The sequence below is a fragment of the Nelumbo lutea genome, chromosome 8 (genome assembly GCF_056320005.1).
Source record: "Nelumbo lutea isolate HS-2025 chromosome 8, American lotus-T2T, whole genome shotgun sequence".
Taxonomy (NCBI): domain Eukaryota; kingdom Viridiplantae; phylum Streptophyta; class Magnoliopsida; order Proteales; family Nelumbonaceae; genus Nelumbo; species Nelumbo lutea.
The window spans coordinates 873,622-892,837 of NC_142691.1; the positions used below are offsets into that span (position 1 = coordinate 873,622).

Below are 19,216 nucleotides of genomic sequence, written 5' to 3' on the forward strand. Positions count from 1 at the left end.
CATATATATATATATATATATTATTATACATGGATATAACATTAAATAGAACAGATTGGTGAAATAAGATTCTGTGTAGTTGTAGCTGACTCCGTATAAGTGAGATAAGGCTTGGGTGATGACGATGATATTTATTTTTTGTATATTATATTATATTTTAATGTGATATATAATTGTTGACATGATGATAAATGGCCGTATGATCAAAATTGAATGGTGATAGATGAATTTCTATTACACAAAACAGGTGACAATGTATTGAGTTAAAAAAAATGAACCATGAACATAACAAAAGTTATGGTTCTATATGATTTATAAAACAATCACCACTATACATAGCAAAATTGATTAAAAATCATTTTTTAAAAAAGAGGTGGTATGGTTGTGGTTTGGAACACAACCATTTTTTCAACCATAAACCGAACACCAAAATCACCCTTTTCATTTTTAAATTCTCAGTGCTTCGTTTATAACCGGCCAAATCGAGCCTCCAAAAAAAAAAAAGAATCACCTTTTCTTTACGTAAACGAGCTTATTGGTTAATCCAATCAATGTCAAATTGTTACAAATTATATAAAATAATAAATTAAACAAAAAAAACTAAGCATATTTATTTTTCTTACCAATCCATTATGCACCACAGATCTACAATATGATACGCTCAAGTTATCTAATAAGAGGGAGAAGAGAGAGAGAGAGAGTTTGTTTGTAGAAAAGCCAATGCCAACTCCATTCATTCAGGCTATATTTATAGCCTTATGGTGCTACAAACTGGGAGTAGAAATAGGAACTACTGCCCCTTAATCTTAGGAGCTTATCAACAAAAAAACATAATGCACTTATCTAGGAAACAGAATGCACTTATCTAGGAACAGAAATTGAAGACTTATCTAATGCACTTATCTAGGAAACATAATGCACTTATCTAGGAACATAATTGAAGACTTATCTATTCTAACAGAATTAAAACTGAATGGATAAGGCTTATCCCAACTAAGAGCTAACATGACCGGGTCTTCTGCTGCTATCCACTTTGACCGAGTCTTCGGCTGCTGCATGCATGCACGTATCATTCTCCTCCCCCCCTGAAGGACCCTTGTCCGCAAGGAAGTCGAGATAAGCTTTTCTGAAGCGCCATTCATTCTCCCAGGTTGCATCCTCAGCTGGCGCCCCAATCCATTTGATCAAGACTTCGGATTTTGGCCGGTATTTGCCCTTGTGAATAATACGGCGATCCAGGATTGCTTCCGGTTGGGGTAGGATGGTTGAAGTATCCGAGATTGGAGGAAGCTGAGTGGAAGTAGGGGTGATGGGTCCCAAGTGCTTCCGCAGCAAACTGACATGAAACACATTGTGGATTTGAGAGCCGGGGGGCAAGGCTAAGCGGTAGGCTACTGGACCAATCTTCTCGATGATTGGGTATGGCCCAAAATAACGTGGGGCGAGCTTCATGGAACGTCGAAACGCCACCGAGGTCTGCCGGTAAGGCTGTAGCTTCACATACACGAAGTCACCTGCTACGAACGAGACTTCTCGTCGGTGCTGGTCCGCTTGACATTTCATCTGGTTCTGGGCTACCTGGAGGTTATGTTGTAGCTCGCGTAGGATGATGTCCCGGTCACGCAAGTATTCGTCAACTGCCCCTACTCGAGCTGTACCCGGTACATAGGTCAGGAGACTAAGGGGTGGGATTCCGTAGACTGCTTCGAAGGGTGTCATTTTGGTGGAAGAGTGAGTGGAGGTGTTGTAGCTGTATTCTGCCCAAGGAACCCACTCTACCCATTTTCGCGGCTGGTCACCTGCAAAGCACCGTAGATATTGCTCCAACGTCCGGTTAACAACTTCGGTTTGCCCATCGGTTTGGGGGTGGTAACTGGAGCTCATACACAATTTTGTCCCATGCATCTGAAAAAGTGTCTGCTAGAATGAGCTGATGAATACCTTGTCACGGTCGCTAACAATGGATGTTGGTACTCCGTGTAGGCGGACAACGTTGGAAACAAATGCCTTCGCGACTGTGGTGGCAGTGAATGGGTGTTTTAAGGGAATGAAGTGGGCATATTTTGTCAACCGATCCACAATTACCATGATAACCGTGTACCCATTGGAGGAAGGCAATCCTTCGATGAAGTCCATGGAGATGTCTGTCCACATTTGAGTAGGAATTGGTAATGGCTGAAGCAATCCCGTTGGTCTCGTGCAATCTGTTTTGAAGCGCTGACATACGTCACATTGTTGCAAGAACTCCTTCACCGTCCGACGCATGTGGGGCCAAAGGAAGTTGTGCTTGATGCGAGAAAGGGTCTTATGAAACCCAAAGTGTCCCCCTACAGGGGATGAGTGGCAGTCCGCCACCACCTTTGAAATCAAGGTGGAGGTGGGGCTCAAATAAATCTTGTCCCCCTTGAACCATACCCCATCCCGTTGAAGCAACTTGTGGGAGGGTCGCTTTTTCATCAATTCCCCATAAAAGGTGTCTTGTTTGACCTCTTCTTGTAGCGTCGGCCACTAGTCTGCGTGTGGTATAGAGATGGAAAGAAGCTGAAATTCAGCCATACATGAAAAGGAATCCGCACCTTGGTTCTCAGCCCCTTTTTTATACTCGATCTCATAGTCGTAGCCCAGTATCTTTGGCAGCCACCGCGTTTGTGCTGGTGTGGTTATCCTCTGCTCGAGTAAATATTTAAGACTTTTTTGGTCGGTGCGGACTGTGAATGGTTTCCCAAGCAGATATGGGCGCCATTTCTTAACGGCTTTGACAATAGCTAACATCTCCTTCTCATAGGTGGATAATGCCAAGGCTGAACCTTTCAATGCTTCACTGAAGTAGGCCACCGGTCGGTTTTGTTGGATGAGGATGGCGCCAATCCCGGTTCCACTCGCATCGCATTCAATCACAAACCTTTGGGAGAAATCTGGTAGACGTAGGATTGGCGGTGAAGTGAGTGCCTTCTTCAATTGCTGAAAGGCCAGCTCTGCTGCCTCGTTCCATTGAAATCCCCCTTTGGTCAACAGTTGGGTTAAGGGAGCTGCAATGCTTCCGAAGTCGCGGATGAACTTCCGGTAATATCCTGCTAACCCGAGGAAGCCACGGACCCCCTTTGCTGATGTCGGTGTAGGCCATGCGAGAACAGCTTGTATTTTGGCTGGATCAACGGACACGCCTTGTTCTGAAATTACATGACCCAAGTACTCGACCTGCGAAACCCCAAATTGACATTTTGACATTTTTGCAAATAATTTGTTAGAGGATAATACAGTTAGAACAACTCTCAAATGAGATAGGTGGTCTTCCCATGATTTAGAATAAACCAGAATGTCGTCGAAGAAGACCAAAATAAATTTCCGAAGGTATGGGCGGAAGAGGTCGTTCATGAGGCTTTGAAAAGTTGCAGGTGCATTCGTCAAGCCGAACGGCATCACTAAGAACTCGTAATGCCCTTCATGTGTTCGGAAAGCCGTTTTAGGAACGTCTTCTTCTTGCACTCGAATCTGATGGTATCCCGACCGTAGATCTAGTTTGGAGTAAAATTTGGTGCCGTAGAGCTCATCTAATAATTCATCAATCACGGGAATAGGATACTTGTTTTTAATAGTGATTTCGTTCAGTGCTCGGTAATCCACGCAAAACCGCCAAGCTCCATCAACCTTCTTCACTAGCAAAACCGGCGATGAGAATGGGCCATTGCTTGGTCTTATCAGCCCTGTCTGCAAAAGCTCCTTCACCATCTTCTCTATTTCGGTCTTCTGGTAATATGGGTATCGATATGGCCTCACACTCACCGGTCCTTTGTCGGGAAGCAGTGCAATCCGGTGGTCATGTGGTCGTTTAGGAGGCAGGCTTGTGGGCGGCTCAAACACATGGGAAAATTCGGTGAGAAGGTGGTCCATCTCGGGTGGAAGAAAACCTGGTTGGCCGCTGCTATGTGAAGGAACTATTTGAAAAAAAAATCCCGTACCTTGTAACCCATTGCATTCCTTGTTGGTTAAGGCTTCGATGCTGGCTCGTCCCAATCCTTGGAAGGTGCAAGAGAGTCCCTCCTTTTTGAACGTCAAGGTTAGTTGTTTGTAATCCATCTCGACGGGTCCAAGCGTCTCTAGCCACTGTACTCCCAACACCAACTGGCATGCTGCGACGGGAAGAACATAATAGTCAGCGGTAACAGGGTGTCCTTAAATGGCGAGGGTGAGAGATCGGCACTGCCCCATACACTCGATCTTTTCACGGTTGGCCACCATAACTTGAAATTTCTTGTCTCGGTTCACTGGCAACCCGAGCTTGGAGACGATGGCTTGGTCAATGAAGTTGTGGATGCTGCCGCCATCAATTAATACGGTCACGTTCTTGTTTTTCAGTTTCCCAAGAACACGTATGGTTTGCGGGTGCTCAGCTCCTGCAATAGCGTGGAAGGAGATTTCAGGGATGGCTTCTTGGTTTTCCTCCTCTGATTCGACAGTCTCCGCGTCCGCCGGTTTCGGATCCTCAATCATGAACAGTTGTGGACGTGCACAACGGTGGCCGGAGGTGAACTTCTCATCACAGTAGTAACACAGCCCCTTCTCACGACGTTCTCGCGCCTCCTGGTTGGTGAGTCGCCGGAATGTTGAGGAAGGAGCACTGGAAACCTGGTTCGCGCGCGAGCTTGGTGGAGGCCCAAGTACACCGGCCATGGGGTTGGACGACGCCTTCTGGGTTGTCATGGCTGATGGGGACCGAATCGGTTGGCTAGCTCTCCGCTGTAAGTGATTTCGTTCCTCAATTAACCGGGCCACTCCAATCGCCTCTATCAAAGTTCGAGGCTGCTTGATCTTCACATCTAAACGAACGTCATCACGAAGTCCTGCAATGAAATAGCCAATGAGAAAGCTCTCGGGCAGGCCGTCAACTTGGTGAGATAGCCTCTCGAAGGCTTCTTGATAAGCCGTCACAGTGGTGGTTTGCTTTAGGCGGGTTAATGCCTCTGATGGGTCCTCGTAGTCGGTGGGGCTGAACCGTTATAACACCGCTTTGGAGAGTTCTTCCCATGTGAGCGGTCCGCGATGCTTGGTCAACCACCTGTGCCACTGTAAGGCGATGCCTTCCAAATGGAAGGAAGCTAGCTGCACCTGTTGGTCCGGAACAATATTTTGAAATTCAAAATACTGCTCCGCCTTGTAAATCCAACCGCTCGGATCATCCCCATTAAATTTTGGGAATGACAGCTTGACGTGTTGATGAGGGTGGTCATGGGTGGAGCTTGAACGGGAAGTATGGGGCTGTGAGGATTCTTCATGGGCGAAGGGGTTGGTCTCGGGAGTGGTATTGGGAGTGGTTCGTGAGGCTCGAAGGGCTTGGAGTTCAGTTAACACTGCTTGCAAGACAGTGTTCATTTGGTCGAAGCTCGACTCATGTCGTGCTAAGGTTTCATTGACCTCATTGCGGAACTCCGCGTTAGTCTTTCCACGGGTGTCCATGGTCGAACCGGCTCTGATACCAATGATACGCTCAAGTTATCTAACAAGAGGGAGAAGGATCTAGAATAAGGAGGAAAGAGAGAGAGAGAGAGAGAGAGAGAGAGAGAGAGAGAGAGAGAGAGAGAGAGAGTTTGTTTGTAGAAAAGCCAATGCCAACTCCATTCATTCAGGCTATATTTATAGCCTTATGGTGCTACAAACTGGGAGTAGAAATAGGAACTACTGCCCCTTAATCTTAGGAGCTTATCAACAAAAAAACAGAATGCACTTATCTAGGAAACAAAATGCACTTATCTAGGAACAGGAATTGAAGACTTATCTAATGCACTTATCTAGGAAACATAATGCACTTATCTAGGAACATTATTGAAGATTTATCTATTCTAACAGAATTAAAACTGAATGGATAAGGCTTATCCCAACTAAGAGCTAACATGACCGGGTCTTCTGCTGCTATCCACTTTGACCGGGTCTTCAGCTGCTGCATGCATGCACGTATCACAATATTATATGTGGGGTCCACATATTTTGATAGATTAGAGTTGCAATGGATTTGAATTGAATCTTATCTGTCGGATTCAGATCAGATTGGGATCCATGTGATTATCTCATGCAATTAGTAATTAATCTAAAATAATCAGATTACTGAACTAGAAATGACTGATGTTATATATCGTGAACAAAATAACTCCAGCGAATGATATTCAAACCAATTTTAATATATATATTAATGAAATTGGAGATTGTTTATAGTTTTATGATAAATGGAGGATCCACTTAGAAAGACATAATATTTGTAAGGCATATATGAAAATAGATTAGCTATCTGGTGGTACAGTGGATGCCATGCAGGGATATTCCATCTCTGTGGTGTAAGGTGCATTTTTTATGGCAGAAAAAAAAAATTATGCTTAACATTTTTCATTCAAAAAAGCCTGCTTAATTAATCTTCCCCTTCCTCCTCTTCATTTCATTTCCCATTTCGTGTTTAATTTCCAAACATGTAGGTGATCCAATTTCATACATTTTATCTACAGAATTTATTAGTTAAAACTGGTGAGATGACAATCCTATTTAATTTTGCACAAGCCATCAACCTGGAGTATATTTTGCCTTTGATTAATTTCTGTTGGTTCTTTTTAGATTTTTTTTTTCCTTTTGGAAAAAAAAAGTGTCACTATGGGGTGATTTTTGCTTTTCCATTGTTAGCTGTAAAAGTATTGATGTACTACGTCACATGGATGCTAGCTAGCTAGGTTCATTTGACACAAACTATAAATAAAAAATTCTCTTTTTATCTTTCGGCTATGGGCAAAATGTGACTTTATGTTGTCTTAATGGCCAAGGAATTCAATTTATTTTATGTTTTTTTTTTCCTTGCATGCATAACTAGAAGTTTTAGTTCTTTATTTCTTCTTTTCCGTATTTATTACTATTATTAGTTAAGCCCCCACTTCATCTTTTTCTTTTTAGTTTTTGAATATATGCAATCCTAATTATTCACTATGAATGGTGACATAAAACGGTGGATGGATATGTTTGATTAAACAAAAATGTAAAGGGACAAGAGATGGATGGAAAAATGTTACAGATAATAAAACTTGTTTTGAGTTCAAAATTATCACAGTAGGAGAGGAGAATGAATTGTTAGTAATAAATGATATTCCCTTCCTTGCCCCTTACTCCAAACAAATTAACTCAAAGCAATATATATTAAGGATATATCATAAATAATCATGTAAAACAACAAGTTAGAGATGATGATCTACAAATCTATGTCCTCTCTCAAATCTCAATCTCCACTTTGTAATTCTATCTCCAGTACTTGCTATTAAACATGTAGACATAAAACTTATGAGCAAAGCATATATATATATATATGCATGCCTCCCAGAACCTGGTAGTGCCTTGACTCTCTAATTCCATTTCACCACCACTACCACCTACTACAACTACTCTCTCATTCTTGTAATATTCAAGGTTTCAATCACTCCTCGATGGAAAACCCACTTTTGGATGAACTTTACTTATCTGCTTTCGCAGATGGAGAGGTGATGTTTCCCATATCAGACGAAAAATACGCAGAAGAGTTGCAGTTTCAGGAAGTTCTAATGTCCTCAATAATCTCTTTTCGAATGGCAGCTGCTGGATCATCGACAATGGAAGGACAGCTCATGGAAGGTATCACGTCTTCTCAAATGGATGCTGGCTCGTTGGGAATAGTAGAACCGCCCATGGAAGAGGTCGGCTGTTCTCAAATGGGAGATGAAGTATCCAGATTGGAGGCACAAGAGAAGCACAGGATAGATACGAAACTAATGATCAAAAGACTAAAAATAGAACCCGGTGAGTCCTCTCAGTGCTTCTGCGAGATTTGCATGGAAGGCAAAGCGGCAGCAGAGATGTTCAAAAACAAGACATGCACTCATTCCTACTGTACCGACTGCATATGCAAATATGTCGCAGCAAAAATCCAGGAGAACGTTAACATGGTAAAGTGCCCAGATGTGAATTGTGAAGGGTTGCTGGACCCTTATCATTGTCGGGCAATTGTCCCAGAAGAAGTGTTTGATCGATGGGGTAAAGCCCTGTGCGAGTCAGTTATTCTAGGGTCACTGAAGATTTTTTGTCCTTTCACGGACTGTTCGGTAATGCTACTGGACGATGGAGGACAAGTTGTCAAACAGTCGGAGTGCCCCAATTGCCGGAGATTGTTTTGTGCTCAGTGTAAGGTTCCATGGCATTCGGGAATTGGGTGTGAGGAGTTTCATAGTTTGAATGAGGGTGACAGAAAGAAAGAAGATCTCATGATGATAGAACTTGCTAACAACAAGAAATGGAGGCGATGTCCACAGTGTCACTACTTTGTGGAGAAGAAAGATGGTTGTTTACATATTACTTGCAGGTCATCGCAAAACACACCTCAAGGGGCTTTGTTTAATTGTGCTTATCTTTGCCTTAATTATTTGTTTTTTTTCTTTTTCACTTTTTGCAGGTGTAAGTTTGAATTCTGTTATGGATGCGGCCGTAGATGGTCACCATCTGAAAATCATGGAGGTTGCCGGAGCGAATAGATCTAGTAATAAAGTTGGGAGAGAAAGAAACGAAAACAGTTTCGTTGGAGTACTGGATGGATGGTGAGGATTGAATTATAATGAATGACATCTCAGTTTAATTGTAGATGTATGTTTAAACTTTAAATTAGGGTGTGGAACTAGAACGATTCTGGTGTGCCACTATGAATTGAAGGTTTATGCAAGTCTTAATCAATTTATGTGAATGTTTCAATGAGTTTCTACTTACCAAAATTGTCTAGATTTTTCTTTGCGTAAAAAAAATTCCAAATTCTTGCCACTAAAGACAACATTAATTATTAAAGAACTGATTTGTTTATTTTTTCGGTGTAATCAATTTACAGTCTAATTGATTGAAAAAAAAAAAGTAAAAGAAAGTGTAATCATAAGACATGATTAATGTATTGTCTAGGGACCAAAATATGGATATTGAATTGTGGCGTTTTAAAGTTTAGGGATTAAAATGATATTAAACCCAAAACAAAGAGTATTAATTGGAAAATTTTCTATTCTCTTTTTTTCTTGCTTTTCATATCTCTGTTTTATATCATTATTTTGCACAATTTGTATATGTATTTAGTTTTTGCTTGGTGTTTTTAAGAAAATTGACCGGGGGAAGTTGATTGGTCACAGCTCTTCCAATCCGGCAACATAGATTTTTTTTCCAAAAAATACGGTTTTTTTAACTTGTAACCAATGAATATCAATATCTTTCCGCAACATAGATTTTTGATGAAGTTATATGTTAACATGAGAATTAGATCCTAGATCCTTCTTTAATGGCTAAGATGGAAGGAGCGAAATCGTATTTACAAAGTGAAACTAGCATCGCTATATACCCCCTAACCCAATCCCTATCCCCATGGGCCCATACGCCCATACCAATTGACTCCTCGTGGGGATTTTTACGGATCATTCCACTTCAGAATTGGGAAAATTTTTTCCCAAATGTATTTACGCTTATTTCCACTGGCATCTTCCCCTTGATACTGATCCAAACTGTACGATGAATTTTGAGGTGGAGTGGATCGTAAAAAACCCCTCATCATGACAATCGGGATTTGATCCGTCCCATCCCTGCTATCACCGGCAGAGACTGTATTCATTGTCAACTGATAAGTAAGATTATTTTTTTACATGCAAAAAAAATTCAACCCCATTAACCCACACTTCGCTGTAAGGCTGCAAGTCGAATCGAGTTGGGTTGGGTTGACGCCAATCCCAACCCTAACCTTAACCTTAATCCAACCCGACCTTCAATCTGATCTACCTAACCTTCTTCCTATCCCTTAAAATCTCATAAAACTATTCAATCTCAAATCTTAACTCACTTTTCACTATATATGTTAATCCTATGTTTAATTAGTTGATGTTTTTATTGGTTCTTTTAGTACAAAATTGAAAAATTAAATGTTTGAAATGACTATAATTTACTATGAGTTATGATTTATGATAGATATTTTATAGGTGCCAAACATTAGAGAGGAGACAAAGAATAAAATATTCAAAAAATATAAAATATGTTATTAAGGTTTTAGTCTTTACATTTAGGATTAAGTGAAGTGATTTATCTTAAAAGAAAGACATGATACTATGTGGTGATGGCTATACAACTATCTTACATCTAAAAAATCAATGTATATGATAATATATATATATATATATATGTGTGTGTGTGTGACATATACTGTAGAGTTGGGTTCAGATTGCCCAAGGGGTCAACCCTAACCCTAACCGAAATAAAGTCGGATTCATGAATTTCAACCCTAACCCTAATCCAAGCATCAACTCGACCCAATCCAACCCGACTTTTTTGAGTTGGGTTTGAGCCAACCTGGCCCAAATTGTAGCCTTACTTCGTTGGAGTTGGACATCCTCAAGAGAAAGATGAACGCTTTAACTGTTCATGGGACCCGTATTTAACAAAAAAATAAACTAAGCCAGTACTTAAATACATTGGGCTGCATCTTTTGATGAGGGTAGTTTCTAGTGACACGTAACACCCTGAAACTGTCTCATGGCATTTCAGAAACACCTCAGGCACACTTCGCCCACCTTCAATTGTTCTAGAGCCACATCATCTGAGCCGACCTACGGACATCTTAACAGGGTCAAGTCGGCATAGGAGGTGACTTGCCTAAGACCCGATTGGCAACCTACGTGACGTGGAGGTCGATCTCCTTCGAATTTGGAGGCATAAAATTACCTCCGAATGAGACAAGGTGGAGATCTCGGACGCGCTATGTGAAGCCCATGACAACCGGTGCCTATATAAAGACACCCAATTGATAAGAGAAAAGATGTACAATTTATCTCTCAAATTCTCTAACTTTCTCGCTTTTTAGCTATCTCATACATTCATCGCTAAATTAAGCATCAAAATACTCACCTCGAATAAAAATGTCCCAAACACAATGACAGTTTTTTTAGTTTGACCGACCAACCAACCTAATCAGCCCAATGTCTGAACTGTCATTGACCAAGGAATTCTAGAGCGTGCTCCATCATCCACTGCCCGCTGAACACCTAAAGTGTTCAGTTAACCCGAATTCCACTGGGAGAGGAGTCCGTGTTCTGTGCACCCTTTCTGTGCACCCATGGGTGCACTGGACGCATGAACCCACCAATAAGAACTACCCGTAGCATTTTGAATTTTGGTTTTAGTTAACGGGCGTTCTACCGTTAGCAATTGGAATTCGGTTGAACCGGATACAGAAGGACAAAAAATACATTAAATCCATTTGAACTCCACCTTCCTCCTCTCCTTTGTCGAGCCCTAACCCAGAAACATCCCACATCCCACAAACAATCTCACTTTACACTGGCATTCGTGGACGCGAAATCCACCGGCGGCGGTCTATCGGTAAGAAGAGAATCTTCTTCCTTCTTTAAACTCCCTCTTCCTCTTCCTCCTCTCCTCCACCAAGCCCTAACCCAGAAACATCTCACATCCCACCGACGAGGGTATAACAAGCTTCCATGTTGCTGACATCTGCAAACTGTTTTAAGAATCAATGAGATGATTCGGACCAGTTTTTTGCTTTCACGGAAAAGGCTTTTAGAGAGGCTTTTGACAATACAAGAAGATGAAGGCATAAACTATGAAATCAAAGATCAGAGAAAAATTCGAAAGGTTTATCACTAATTACTTTTAAAGCAATAAAACCAAAAGGGAAAAATCAGAGCCTAGAGGAAACAAATCCTCTTCTTGTTATTTTTCATCCTAGTAAAGTTACTAGAAAGAGATGCAGCCATTAATCAGGCCGTTAGAGAGAGAGATTAATAAAAACATTCATAAATTTGGAAGGACATGCAGCAGTGGAACTGAGCTTGCATAAAATAGTTCACATTAGTGAGCTCATAAAAGAGGAAGAAGAATAAGATTGGAAGAAGAGGAACAAAGAGAGGAGGAAGAGTAATGGGAGGAAGAAAAATAAGAAGAATATTGACCACTTACCGCCGGACAGCTGCTAGTGGATTTTGCGTCTACGAACGCCGGTGTATAATGAAATCGCCGGTGGGATGTGAATGTTTATAAGTTAAGGCTCGGTGAAGGAAAGGAAGGAGTCCAAATGAAATCCTTGAGTGGTTTGGTTTATTTTTTGTCCTTTTGTGTTCGGTTCAATCGGATTTTAGTTACTAACGTCAAAAAGCCCGTTAACTAAAGCCGAAACTCAAAATACTGACGCGGTAACTCTTATTGGTGGATTCACGCGTCTGACAAAACTCAAAATGCTAATGCGATAACTCCTACTGGTGGGTTCACGCGTCCGGTGCATGGTGCAAAGAACGCAGACTCTAAAACCCGGGTATCCTCTCCCGAAGAAGGCAAAATCCGTGCGAACACTCTGAGTGCACGGCCACGGCGGCATCTGCAGCCGCCCATTGAGAATACCGAATACGCACACAAGAAAATAAAATGAGAAATTATAGAAAATAAAATCGAAAAAATAGATACAGGCTCAATGCATATTCTGATCCTGAACTGAACCGTCATTCTCGAAGAGAATTCGCTACCTCTCGAAAGTAGAAACGTTTATGTCATTATCCACTTTGTCTTTCACTCCACACTTCCCCCGATTTTATCTCATTTTAACTAACAGTAGAAAAGAATCCGCATTGACAGCTGTCTTGTCTATTAAAATCAAAACTCAGAAGCATTTGGAGTTCTTCCATTTCCATCTGAGATTGAGAAAAAGCAGAAGGGAAGGTGAAGGGCCCATGGAAACATCATCCTCCTCGATCTCGAACTCTTCTGAATCCGATGATTTCTTCTGCTTATTAGCACAACTCTCAAATGAAAATGGTAACCATGACAATGACAATGAGATGAACCCCATAGCAGCAGCAGCAATATCTGATGAGAAATACACAGAGGAGTTACAGCTGCAAGAGGTACTTGTATCGTCCGTCGTTTCATCGCATAACTCATTTGCTGGAAATGTCGAATCATCATCATGCACAACAATTGAGAAAAAACAATATACCAACGAAAACAAAAATTCAAAACAAATTGAAGGTGGGTCTTCGGCAAGCTTCTGCGAGATTTGCATGGAAACCAAATCGCATCAAGAGATGTTCAGAGGCATTAACAAGTGCTCACACTCCTTTTGTTCTGACTGCATAAGCAAACATGTGGCTGCCAAGGTCGAAGAGAACGTCACCAAGGTTATCTGCCCCGCCTTCAACTGTAAGGAGGTTTTGGAACCTGAGAGTTGCCGATCGATTATCCCCAACCAAGTGTTTGTTCGGTGGGGAGATGCTCTTTGTTAGTCTCTGATTCCTGGACCCCAGAAATTTTACTGTCCTTTCAGCAACTGTTCCGCTTTGCTGATGGACGATGGAGGGGAGATCATTAAGGAATCCGAGTGTCCAAGTTGCCGAAGACTTTTCTGCGCCAAGTGTAAGGTGCCATGGCATGGCAACATCAGTTGCGAGGAGTTTCAGAAACTAAACGAGGATGAGAGAGGGAGGGAAGATCTCAAGGTGATGGCCCTTGCCAAAGAGAAGGCATGGCAGAGGTGTCCAATGTGCAAATTCTACGTCGAGAAGTCGGATGGTTGCTTGTATATGAAATGCAGGTATTTTTTCTCTCTTTCTCAACTTTTACTTAGATATACATAATTTTTGTTTTTCATGACTCCGCCTGTAATATAATCCTCCTTTATTTAACTGAGGAAACCGGAAAATTTTAGCAAGAGAGGAGAGTGCCGAAAGAGGGAAAAATGGAGAGAGAGAGAGAGAGAGAGGTACAGATTTTCTTCTTCTTATCCCGTCCTTTCTGATTCCCACCCTTTTCCACACCAAATTTCAAAGTAACAAACAAACAGAACTTATTGCATTACTTCCATTGAGTCTATCTAATGTAACAGAACATATATCGTCCTGTGTTTCTTTTTCTTAATTAAACAAAAAAGGGGAAGGAACAATTTAACTTTATAGAAGTGATTACCAATTAAACTATTTACCTATTTTTTTCTCATGTCAATTAAACTATTTACATAATTTTATATAAGTGATTACCAATTTAAATTTAATGATGGACACAGGTGTGGATTTGCTTTCTGTTACAAGTGCGGAACACCATCAAAAGATCATACCTACCATTACTGTGCTACATGTAACCGTACTTTCTAGAAATTGAAATTGTATGGAAGTCCTATTCCTCTCTTTTTTGAATATATGTATTTACGCACTGGTAAACCGTCTTTGTCTTTTTATTTTTTTGGTAACTTAAGGGTTGATAATCCAACTGTTGAAAGCTCTTATCTTAGTCTAAACATTGTGTTTTATTTTGGTTGTGATTACTTGAGTGAACCTGCCATTTTATTTGGTCTTTTTTTTAATTAATTTTCATAATTAATTAGGTTTGTTGACGTTATGGTCCATAGATTGTTGTATGGAACCCGCTAACAAGCAAGACTGGACTGTGGACTCGCATTTCCCCAGCCCCGGCCAGAATGGAAGATTGATACCAGGCAAGGAATTACTACTAGTAGTTCTTAAATGCCAGCATAGCCACCAATCAATAGCTTTAGCTACCAGTAAAATATTTTATGGCATGTGCAGTGGGACTAATGGAGATATGATCTCCAAAGACAAATTGCCAGGTCATTCGAGTGAACATCATCATGGCCATGGGGATTCCTATGAGTTTTAATTTTGAAATTCAAAGGAACTGAGTCCCAACTCCCAACTCTCAAATGAGAAACATATGGCAAATCCATTTCAAGTTTGAACATCACATGCGTGCCAGATCAATACTTCTTTTATTAGTTTTCCTGTCAAGGTTTTAGTTTTCAATTCACACCTTCAAACCACCTTTAGGGGCTATTATTTGTGGTACATTTCGGCTTTGAATTCTGCTTCAGTATTGCGGATTGACATGGGCTGAGACTCGCCAGGCAGCCCGAGTTAGAGTGACTAAACAAGGGCAAAAGGAAATATGAGCAATCAACGGTATAGCAGCTATTCCCAATTCAGTAATTGCATGCGACTCCAGTCACTCCACAGTCTCCACCCACCCTTTTAAGTTGCCGTGGTTATGAATTCTATTATCGACCTCATTGAATTACATTTCTCAACTTTATAATTAAGGGTCCGTTTGGTGTACAGGAATAGGGATCTGGAATTGGAACCGGAATGGGCAACTGTTTGGTTGGACGGAATTGAAATTTCATTCTCATTCCAGAAGGAATGGCATTCCCCCATTTGAGGGAATGGCCATTCCCCGCCTCTCCTTGGGAATGAAGTCCCACTCTTGCTGATTTTAATTCCCATTCTCATTTCTATCTGAGCCAAATAGACTATGAAAATGGACCATTTCGATTCTGATTCCAAAGGATTCTGATTCCGATTCTAACTACAAACCAAACGGACCCTAAATCTTAAAGATGATTGTTTAACTTGTATTCATCCCTTTGAAGATGCTAGATAGCATGGACCAACGTTGGGTAATCGCCTTTTAAAGGAGGTTGTGTGGTTGTGTTCTCTCTTTTAGAAGGCATTGAGAAATAGAATAATTACAACCAAAGGGGATGTTTTACAACGTGGATGAGAAATTGGTGGGTGTGATTGATGCACATCATCCTGTGGTAGGGACCAATCTACACCACATTATAGTCTATAGTTGTTTTGAAATGTGGGCAAATTGTATGAAATTTTTACATGACACTTCTTTATTCCATGTATCTCATTTACATTTTATGAATAATCATGAATATCTAATTTTTATATTTTATACAATCAAATATTGAAAAAAAGACATCAATAAATTAATATTAACCAATAAATATTAATTTTAATAAAAATGATATTATTCTAATAAAATTTAATAAAAATAACTAAAAAATAAAAAATATATTTTAAATATTTAAAAATATTATTCTAATAAAAACAATAGTACAGACTGGGTTTGCCATGGTCAATCAAATATACATTGGATTGGAATATTTTGAATCATTGTGAAGCAGGGTATCAAAATTTAACCGTGGATGGACCCCTCCAAAAAAACGTTGTGGCCGATAATATGGGGTGCGGACAACCAGCCGAACACCCTGTTCATCCTGTGGCATGGACCAAAACGGTCCATCCACAAGTTGAACACGGAACCGAACACCACCTAAAGTGACTTGATTCTAAGCATTATCTCATCCACCAAAAATGCAAACTAACGAAGAGCAACTCATTGGAAGAACCATTAAAATGTTTTTGGCTGTTGCTGTGCAAGACACAAATGAAGCCAATATAGTTATTCTAAAACTGATACAACATGGAGTAAATGAACGGAAATAAAGATATGATTTCAGTACAAAATATGCATCATACAATTGTAGGATGACAATTATCCTGAAAATTAAGCCTTTACATCTAGACATACATATACTCACCGCCACGTATGGCATTTGCAGCTCCTTTCCTTTCTTCTTCAGCCTCCTTTTCCCTCTCTTTCCGCCTCTCGTACTCATAATCATCAGTTTGTAGCTCATACCGACAAACAGGACAGGAGTTATTTTCATCCTGCCAATAGGTTTAACATGAGCTTTTTGATATTTCAAATACCATTCATTTCAGATGTCATAAGCATGTGTATGCACACAAAAAATAAAAAGATAATGAACCCCGAGTTATAAAGAGTTGGAAAAGTAAAATCTCTCTTTTTTTTTTTTTTTACTTTAGTTTCCTAATTACAAGTGAATGCAAAAGCAGCTTACCAGCCATGGCTTTAGACAAGGTGGGTGAAACATGTTTTTGCAAGGCAATTCCTGCAACTTGTCATTCGGAACAAATTTTTCCAGGCAAATGGCGCAGCATGTCTCACTTCCAAATTTTGCCAGAACTTCTTCTGTAACAGTAATGATTGGAAGTTTTGCAACCACCTCCTTACTAGCAGGGGGCCGTCTCTGATGCACAAATTCCTATTTGTTCAAGAGGGATCAATATGAGAATGTCCTTAAAATCAATATGCTACTTACTAAAGTTTGCCATTTATTAAAGACAGAGAATGAAACCAAAGATAGTTGGCAAGTGAAAAAAAAGAAAAAAATAAAAAGCTTCACTGTAAAGGTAACTAACTTCAACTAATACTAACAGCCACACAATTTAAGTACGCAAGTAATATGAATACTCAGAATGTTCCAGCACAAATTTGGTTGTTACACAAAATTTTCTCGTTATCTAATGTTAAAAAGTAAAAAAAAGGAGCTAAGCATGTGATTTTTCAAGGTCCCAAATTGTATGGAAGAATGGATTAGTTGTATAAAATACCTGCAATGAATTCTGAATAACAGCCTCTAGTTCTAGTGGGTCAATCATATTTATCAGCTGCTCTGTAATTTCTGGTGTGTTAATATTCTCTGTCTGGCCTTGAGAAGATTCAACTGCAGAAATGGTAGCCAGTAAATCCTGTGCCACAAGCCATGCAGGACGTGAGGGCTCAGGATCTACAGTCAGATGCCCTTCGAAGAGATATCTTGAATCTTTAGAAAGATACAGAAACAAAAGTAACCATTATTAGAATAAATTCGGAGAACATGAAAGGAAAGTTCACAGGAATCAAACGAGTGGGTTGAGAAAACGACTGCATTCCAAATTTCCAATAAAATGAATACCTCTAGGTCTGTTGTGTTCAGAGTCGGACTCCGGCCTATTCTCAAGCTCATGCAAATGTTCACGTGCTCTTGCAATGCAGGTTTTCAAGTGTTGCCTTTCAGAAGATTCAAGAACAAGGCGCTCAGCCTCCTGAAAAAGTCCCAGGCCAGCAAGCCAGAATCCGGGTATTGTGTATCTTGTTTGCAAAATAGTTGCAACCCTACAAACAGCAGAATAAATCTGCAAAACCCACATTCATGCTCATGATAAGAGGCCTGTCTAAACTAATTGTTTTTCTTTCCCTGAACCAGAAAGGGGGGGGGGGGGGGGGGGGGGGGAAGTTGAGGATGAAAATTCTGTAATAAACAAGGCTCTAATAGTATCTTTTTTATCCAACAGATTAAATTATTTAATAGAAAGAAGAATACAAATTCAAGGGATTTATGTCCCCATAGAATCAGCAATGAAAAGATAACTGAGATCAGACGAGAGAACATCAAAAACAGTTTGGCCAAATCCGGATAGGAATCCCATATTATTTAGCACATTGTTGCCCTCCGAAGGTGTTTTGAATATGCACCACCAACCTTTGCTGAGTAATGATTGAATATAGCAGAGTACGTTGGCCTATCTAAAAATGAGTGCTCGACCATTTTGAATAGCAAGGATAACAGACAAAAATTCCACCAGTAAACCTCCAAATCAGCGCAAGATCATCACAAATGGGTCAAAGTTCGGGAGGATGTCAGTAACAGAAACAATTTAAATCCAGCTCCAAAAGGCTTGGACGATTAGCTCAAGTCACGGATAATAGTTATAAAACAGCATCCTTTTTTTTTGTTAAGAAGGGGAAAAATAAATTTTCAGCAAAGGCATTAAAATTGATTAGAGAACTGGATAATTTATTATGTATATGTGTGACTGATTGTGTTCTCCGGTAACAAATGTCCCATTCTTCTCCAATTTTCAGAAAAAATTTCCCAGAAAGGAACGGTTAAAAATCAAAACAAAAATAATTGATAAAACCATAATTGATTCAGATAGTTGGAGGTGTGAAAGAAATGCGATTATGAAACGATAAACAAGACCATACGCAAAAGAGAAAGAATTAAAGAAAGAAAAGGGAGTGCATAGAAGCGAAGGAACGAACCGGTTTGCGGAGGGTGGGAGAAGCAGAGGGATATGTCTCAATAAGCAAAAATTTAATGGATGAGACGGCCTCTTCAAACTTCTGTTTCTTTCCCAGTTGTTTCTGCAAATCTTGTAATCTCTCCTTCAACGAATCCTCAGAAGATGCCATCTTTATCGAATTTTTGCAATCCTGTTGTAGTACTTACCAATCCAACTGTGTTGTGCTTCCTCTTCCTCTACGCCTTTCTTCATCTATTTGCTATTTATTATGTGTTGTGTTTCTTGCGCAACAGGGTACCTGACAAACCTCTAGCCTCTAGCATCGGGCCGGGGCGGTCGACCCACAAACCCACGGAGATCCGGAGAAGAGTAATGCCATTGTTTCAGTTGAAATTCGAAACTAATGCCGATTTTTTTGGGTAACTTATAAAGACCCGTGTACTTTCTTTTGCAACAAAGACCCCCTT

At 40.3% G+C, this 19,216-nt stretch overlaps 2 protein-coding genes and 1 pseudogene across 3 annotated transcripts; 2 read left to right on the plus strand and 1 right to left on the minus strand.

Moving 5' to 3' along the window:
- Positions 1-7,194: 7,194 nt before the first annotated feature.
- Positions 7,195-8,762, plus strand: LOC148842073 (E3 ubiquitin-protein ligase RSL1-like). Its single transcript, XM_088959050.1, has 2 exons — positions 7,195-8,359; positions 8,450-8,762. The coding sequence occupies exons 1-2, from the start codon at positions 7,452-7,454 to the stop codon at positions 8,526-8,528; spliced, it is 987 nt and encodes a 328-aa protein (XP_088815176.1). The 5' UTR covers positions 7,195-7,451; the 3' UTR covers positions 8,529-8,762.
- A 3,889-nt stretch (positions 8,763-12,651) lies between these two features.
- On the plus strand, positions 12,652-14,332 carry LOC148842074 (E3 ubiquitin-protein ligase RSL1-like; annotated as a pseudogene). The gene is made up of 2 exons (XR_016103822.1): positions 12,652-13,609; positions 14,078-14,332. The product of XR_016103822.1 is annotated as an E3 ubiquitin-protein ligase RSL1-like (transcript).
- A 1,883-nt stretch (positions 14,333-16,215) lies between these two features.
- AIP2 (RING/U-box superfamily protein) lies at positions 16,216-19,216 on the minus strand. Its single transcript, XM_088959249.1, has 5 exons — positions 18,769-19,216; positions 17,639-17,858; positions 17,295-17,506; positions 16,742-16,945; positions 16,216-16,547 (listed from the first exon to the last, which is right to left on the minus strand). Exons 1-5 carry the CDS (start codon positions 18,916-18,918, stop codon positions 16,398-16,400), a joined length of 936 nt encoding a protein of 311 aa, XP_088815375.1. The 5' UTR covers positions 18,919-19,216; the 3' UTR covers positions 16,216-16,397.